The following is a 6,559-nucleotide window of genomic DNA, read 5'->3' on the forward strand; positions in this document are numbered from 1 at the left end:
TTCTTCTGCTTATAAGCGACGCAGACTCGGTCCCAAATAGGGCCTTAGTCGTTGGAACTTAAAATTGAAAACATGAATGAGTAATTTATCAATCAGTAAAATGGGATCTATATGCAAACCGCCAGAAAAAAAGTTATGATGCTGTTTACGACTCCCCCGTGTTCCTCTTGATGGCACAGTGGCTATTTAGGATGCTTCCAAAGCCCACTCAATAATCTCTATAATTCTCTATGAGAAGAATTTTACCATTTGATCCATGGCAGCATATCCTTACCCATCTATGCATGCATGCATGGAAGACATGAAAGAGTAAATTTGATGTGATGATATGAGTTTGTGCAGCAACAGTACACGGTGTCTCAACATTCAGTGTTTTGGAAGGTGGTATTTTACTAAAGACATGATCCCTAGCTTACTAGGGCTGCAATCAGTTTTATATACGATGCAGCATAAAATGTTTAAAACTTCCATCACATAACACAATTTTCTCCACCTTATTATTATGTACCCAAGAGAACAATTATTGGCAAACTAGTTGAAGCCAAGAATCAACAATAATCACACAGCTAGCGAGAATAAATTGCATACAGCCTATATATGGAAGTCAGCTCTATTGCTTAACGGTCTAGTGGGGTAGTATTACTTAATAGGACAGAAGCCATCAAGTTCACCAGAAACCTTGTCTATGGCAATCAACCATTAGTACATGACAACCTTGTCAGATGACTTGTAATATAGCAGATGTTTCTTGCTAGAGTGATAAAGCCAGTGTAATCATAGTATCCAATGTAATTACAATAACTGGACAACAGATCCAATGATCCACATCAACCAATCATAAATCGAAAACGATGAATGGAGAAGTATAAGATCAACATGCATTAATTACTCGCTGCTACGTGACATGTTGAAGTATATGCATATGTATTACGAAGTATTACGAAAAGTCATCACCACAATAGTATTCAAACCTCAACATAAGTAGTTAACAACAATAGTTCATTTGTGAAAAATGAAGAATAACAATAATAGTTCAAAATAGATAATCAACTAGAATATACTATTACAGGAGGCCTTCTCCCATCTGCTTACTCTTCTTTTAGGTTTGCTCGGCACAGAACACATTGATCACCATTGAAGTTGTTATGGAAGAGCCTTTTGATGCTTTTTATTCTTGAGTTGCTTAATCTGCATTTACAAATAAGAGAAAAGGAAACTAATGTCAGATATCAGAGGAAGTCCAAGTGATTATGCAAAGTATCGAGTCTGAAAACTACTTGTAGAAAGAAGCTAGGGTTACTTTTACTACAATTTAGTTCTATTTTTTCACATAATCGAGTGAACAACAAATACATTTTTCTTGGTGTAACATTAAAATAGTTATGGACTTTTCACAAAACATAATTTGATCTAGTTTCTATCAATGTACAAAACAACACAATAATTTTTGTGGTCCACCCAAATTTTTTTAATGGAAGTGTAATAAGTTGCACAACATAAAAGATTTTATCTAAAGGACAAATATAATGGTGGCTTTTGGGGGTCAGTACAATTTAAAGCTCCAAAGAAGTGAAGTACCAAATCCATCTTTTTTATCATCAGATAAGTTTGATATTTAAGTTTTTCATGTACTATATGAGTTAATTACATCTACAGTGACCAGCAGGGAGCATACACTAACATGGATGGGAAATTTCCATGAAAATTACATTTCGTGGCTAGTTGAGGTTGGTTCTATGCATATGGTAGAATGGTACGTGTGGCTTTCATGTTCTTGGGATACAAGGGTACTAATTCATTAACAATAGAACTTTATAATACATACTATGGAAAAAAAAGATGATAAAAACCATTCATAATTAGATGTTTTAGGAATATTTCATTTTTTAAGATGCTGCATGAGTAGTAATTCTCATGTAGAAAAATGTTATTTTATACCCACATGTGTATAAGTTACGATCTAGCAACAAACCTTTTCAAGTTTCACTTTGCCAGCAAGTTTTATCTTTTAGGTTCATAATAATGCGCTGGTGCTGTAGTAAAAAATAACAGAATCAACCAAGCTATACAGGGTCAACAACTATCTGGAAATAAATTGTCATATATATACTTTTCTGACCTATAGCTATATATAGTGTGGACATCCCCACCTACATGGTATTGTGAATGAGAAAAGGCAAACTTGAAAAAAAGGTTTACGAATCCTTAAAAACTAAGAATTCTAAATATAGTAAAAGATGTATGATTATTGCTGAGAAAAAAGAATGACACACATAATAATGAAATCACCAGGTTTCAAGAATGATCAGCATGCAAAAGGATTCTTATCACTTATCAGTGTGTCACAGCCTTCCACTCAGTTTCTAATGTACTCCACAAGTTAACACTAGAATCAGACAAATACAAAACTAGAAGTAACAAATGCAATTTACATTCAAGATGTTGAGAAAAGCTGTGATTAATCGAACAAACCTATTCTTATGAATTGAAAAATACTCTCTTCATGGTGGAACCAGGTTATCCTTCTTAGTATCATAACAAACTGTAAGGTGAGTCTGTCCATGTACGCTTACCTGTGTATCCTGCCTCTGTCTCTTGATTCCTGGATCTGTGGATGAGCTTGCGCCCTCTTGAATCACAGCAGCCATTCTCTTCTTTGAAATATCTGTGGCACAACGAAACTTCTTCCACCATTTCATGTAGTCTTTAGTTATGCCTGGCTGTGAGTCTGGAACGAAAAATGTTATTCTTTGAGGATTCAAATCGTATCTTCTCCATGACTCTTTCCAACTGGAACGGATACGGGGAAAAGTTGCTGGCATGTCCTGATCAAACCCTAACTGCTCAGTGCAGTACATACCGATGAGATAGGAAGCACGGATGTACCTTGCAAAGGACTGCAGTTCTTTACTGCGTACGATATCATCACCAGAAACCCAGGAACCATGAAGTCCAACATTTGTACTTCCATAGGGCATCCATTCAAAGCTTGCTGGTGACTCGAGCTCTCCACGGACATCACTGGAATCAAGCCTTGTCTGAACATTTCCCCACCGTGCAGCCCTTGTTGGGAGGTTGCGACCTTCCAGGAAGGTCACTGCTCTCTTGGGCCTTAAAGCAGGGAAGCGCTCCCAGATCCAGAGCTGCAAGACATTTAATGGTGTCCCCACCACAAATTTTTCTTGATTGTTGCAGATAATATGGCGCTTAAGAGAAGAGAGGTCTCTGTATAAGCTGGCGAGGGCAGCTGGTGCAAGAGCCATGCCCTTGCCATGCACCATCTGAACAGCTATGTCAAAAACATTGGGCTGGACAACATCAAATGGTGCTTCTTTCAGCACGAACATTGAGAGCCACATGGACAGGAATGCAGCATGCTCGATCCGCTCCCCTTTTCTATCTGTTGGCATATCCTCTAGAAAATACTTGACCCATCCAGAGAAAGTTGGTTTCTTGTACTTACTGGCATTGAGATTGCACCGGACTATCTTCAGCTCATTGACATCTTCTTGTACCACAGGCGTTGGCTTTTCCCTCACACAAGAACCAAGAACAGGCAACCCCCCAAGGACAGCTAGGTCCTCAAGTGTTACCGTAGCTTCTCCCCACGGGAAAATGAAAGTATTCGTCCTTGGGGACCAGAACTTAGCTATCTCAAGGAGTACATTCTCATCCCGATTAAATCTCCAGGTAGATGTAACTACGCCATCCAAGATCCCAATCTCTTGCCACGCAGCTTCGTGTCTCGGTCGGAGTTTCTCCACCCACCTCCGCCATAGCTTCGGGGAGCCAGACCAGCTCTTATCAAAATTAACCTGCAGATCAGCTTGAGTGGCAGGGATAGGAATTACAGCTGCTGCAGATGGTGGATCTGGTGAATCGACGTTGCAGGGGACGAGGAAGTATCCTGCCCGCGACGAAACCTTTGATTCGTTGTGGCCTGAGAGGATGGTGATGGAGGGATTGACGCTAACCAGGACTTCCTGCACCTCGTCGGCCATTGCTTGTAACAGATCTATTGTTGAAATGAAATGAGGCTAGAAAGAGGAGAGAGGAATGTGGGCTGCGACTGGGAGGAGGAAGAGCAGATCTGAAATAGGGAAACAGAGCATGAGACACAGTGGTAAGATATTATATTTAGTGCATCATTATTGTGCATTTAATTCTTTCTGTCTTTTCTTGTAACGGTCACTAGTGTTTTTCTTTCAATTTTGAATATTGGCCGATCTTTTCTTTATTTTTCGAATGTAGCCGATCTTGTGTATTCCATTAAAATATAATTCAACTAGGAGAGATAGGCTATCACATACTACGGGCATGTACAACGCCGTCTCTTGCCCCGTCTCAGTGATGAAACTTTTGCAAATCACCCTCCAACTTGCCCCGCAGAAGGCCTTCTCGTCGCCTCATGGGGCGACCCCTCTGTCTAGTTCTCCTAAGCGGAGGAGACCTCGTCTTCCCCAGTCGAGGAGCAGCTCGGATCCTGCACGCCCGTGCTGTCCACAATTCCTCCGCCGGCCTCGCGTGCGGGAGTTTGCCCTCACGCCATATCTGCGAAGCCAGCGGGGAGGAGGATGCCGCGGCCGCCGGCGGGGAGGAGGCCGAGCGGTGCCGGATCTTGTGTCGTGGCTGCCGGGGAAGGAGGAGGTCGGAACTCACGCGGTGGCCGCCGCGGGCCACTACAGCATCGGCGGGCTCGCCACCGGCCATCTCTACTGCCTCCCCTCCCCTCCCCTTCTCTGCACTGGTCACGGCGGCGACGTCAACGGGGCATGTCTTCCGAAAAAAGACATCCCCGGCGATGAGCTTGACATGGACACCATCACGATGAGCTTGAGCTGCAGAGCCCCTTGCGCGTCCTCCTCCTGATCTCCGCTCGGTCCCCCCCCCCCCCCCCCGCCACCACGGAGAGCCCAGCGAGGTGGAGCAGCCAGATGCGCCGGCACCGGATCCCGGAGGAGGAGTCACCGGTGTCGAGGAGGATAAGGAGTGTGCATAATGGTATACAAAAATACATTTGTAGTTGATCTTAGCCACATGCAAAGCATTAAACAGCTTAGAGACGGACCCCCTGTCTATGGGTTGTATGAGCTGTCTTTATATTTGTCTGGGTGATAAATTCGAGATCCTAGAGATGACTAGTAGAGGAGGAACAGCTGAAAGAGAGAAAACATGACAGACAATGCTTAGGTGTTATAATTGGCATATCTTTATGATGCATTTAAAACTTGTCTTATGTGGTAGTTGCCATTTTGTGTTTTTCTTACCTTTTTGTAAATTGATAGATCCCGGTTAATCAATAAAAATATAACACGGCAACCATCATCTAATTACTTACCCCACCATCTATTTTTCTAAGGCGTATGAGCTCGTGCCCCAGAGACCAAGGCAGACTTTTTTTGAGCGAAAAAACTGTGGGGGAGTTCCCCACAGTAGACTTTTAAAAAGAAGGAAAATGTTACTGCAGGTTATACTTACAGGAGGGAAAAGAAAAGAATATACCAAGGCAGCCTTCGGGCCTTGCGCCAGCATTTAGCTGCATTTGGCCCTTGTGCCACGTTGCAGGAGTTTTGCATGTATAGGCATGCACTGTCCCTTTCCCGTCGCCCTTTAACCGCCTCCGTGCCAAACTTCCTCCATGCCAAACTGAAAACATTTCAAACATTTCAATCCAAATTCAAATTCAACGAATTCAAATTGAAACTGAACAACAAGCAATTCAATTCAAATTTAAATTCAAAGAATTTAAATTCAAATTGAAAACTCAAACAAATAAAATGATGCAATCAGCATGAATGCAACAAAACAACCTCATTTAGTTTTAGAAAAACAATCAATTTATTTTCTTGTACTAAATTCCCTATAAAGAAAATAAATGTTGGAAAATTTTAAAAGCTATGAGAAAATTGTAGTTTTATTTTTAATTTTAATTACATCTTGAAATTCAAAAATTTCAGGGTGTGACAGCGATGGTACGCAATAATTTGAAGCACACCGGACATTCCTAATTTTCACCCTAAGGAGCGTCTTGGACTTATTAGTAGTCGTATTCATTGGATTGAGAAAGCATTTTACGTCTTCACCATTTCAAAAGCAAATCGCAAATTTCAGCGTGAGTTTGATGTTGACTTGCATGGTACGGATGATAATCATGAGTTGATGACTCGGTATAATGCAAGACGCGAAGTGTCGGGGTTGGCAGAATTTGACCATAACGTGACGAGACTTTGCAAGGCGGTTTGCGAGACATTGGTTAATAGGTCATGTGAGTAGGTTGTATTAGCATGTATCTTATCCTCTACTTTAATTTGTACCGTTGAATTTGTCATGTTGTGTAATGGATTATGTAAACCTTTTAATTAATCATGGTGTATGATTAATTTATTATTCAAATTGCGTGATGGACATTTCAGGTCTTTTAATTATTCCTGTTATGTTATTAAAATTTTGAGAATTTGTTCATTTGGTTACATTTAATTTATTTGATACGTGTAATGAAATCTATCCAATTTAACTATGCATATGAGAAATTTAGTGGTGAATTAGTCCTATTTTCTGG

At 41.0% G+C, this 6,559-nt stretch overlaps 1 protein-coding gene across 1 annotated transcript; it reads right to left on the reverse strand.

Moving 5' to 3' along the window:
- Window positions 1–2,245: 2,245 nt before the first annotated feature.
- Window positions 2,246–4,026, reverse strand: LOC120685038. The gene is made up of 3 exons (XM_039966883.1): window positions 2,861–4,026; window positions 2,574–2,728; window positions 2,246–2,251 (listed from the first exon to the last, which is right to left on the reverse strand). Exons 1-3 carry the CDS (start codon window positions 3,999–4,001, stop codon window positions 2,246–2,248), a joined length of 1,302 nt encoding a protein of 433 aa, XP_039822817.1. The 5' UTR covers window positions 4,002–4,026.
- Window positions 4,027–6,559: the final 2,533 nt, after the last annotated feature.

This window comes from Panicum virgatum, chromosome 8N, assembly GCF_016808335.1.
Source record: "Panicum virgatum strain AP13 chromosome 8N, P.virgatum_v5, whole genome shotgun sequence".
NCBI lineage: Eukaryota > Viridiplantae > Streptophyta > Magnoliopsida > Poales > Poaceae > Panicum > Panicum virgatum.

What these genes read in the sequence shown, in the direction of transcription:
- LOC120685038 (XM_039966883.1), bottom strand. Translation starts at nt 4,001, where the DNA reads ATGGCCGACGAGGTGCAGGAAGTCCTGGTTAGCGTCAATCCCTCCATC. An exon ending in CCGTGCTTCCTATCTCATCG is followed by an intron (nt 2,729 to 2,860) that starts GTATGTACTGCA and finishes TTTTCGTTCCAG; the next exon opens with ACTCACAGCCAGGCATAACT.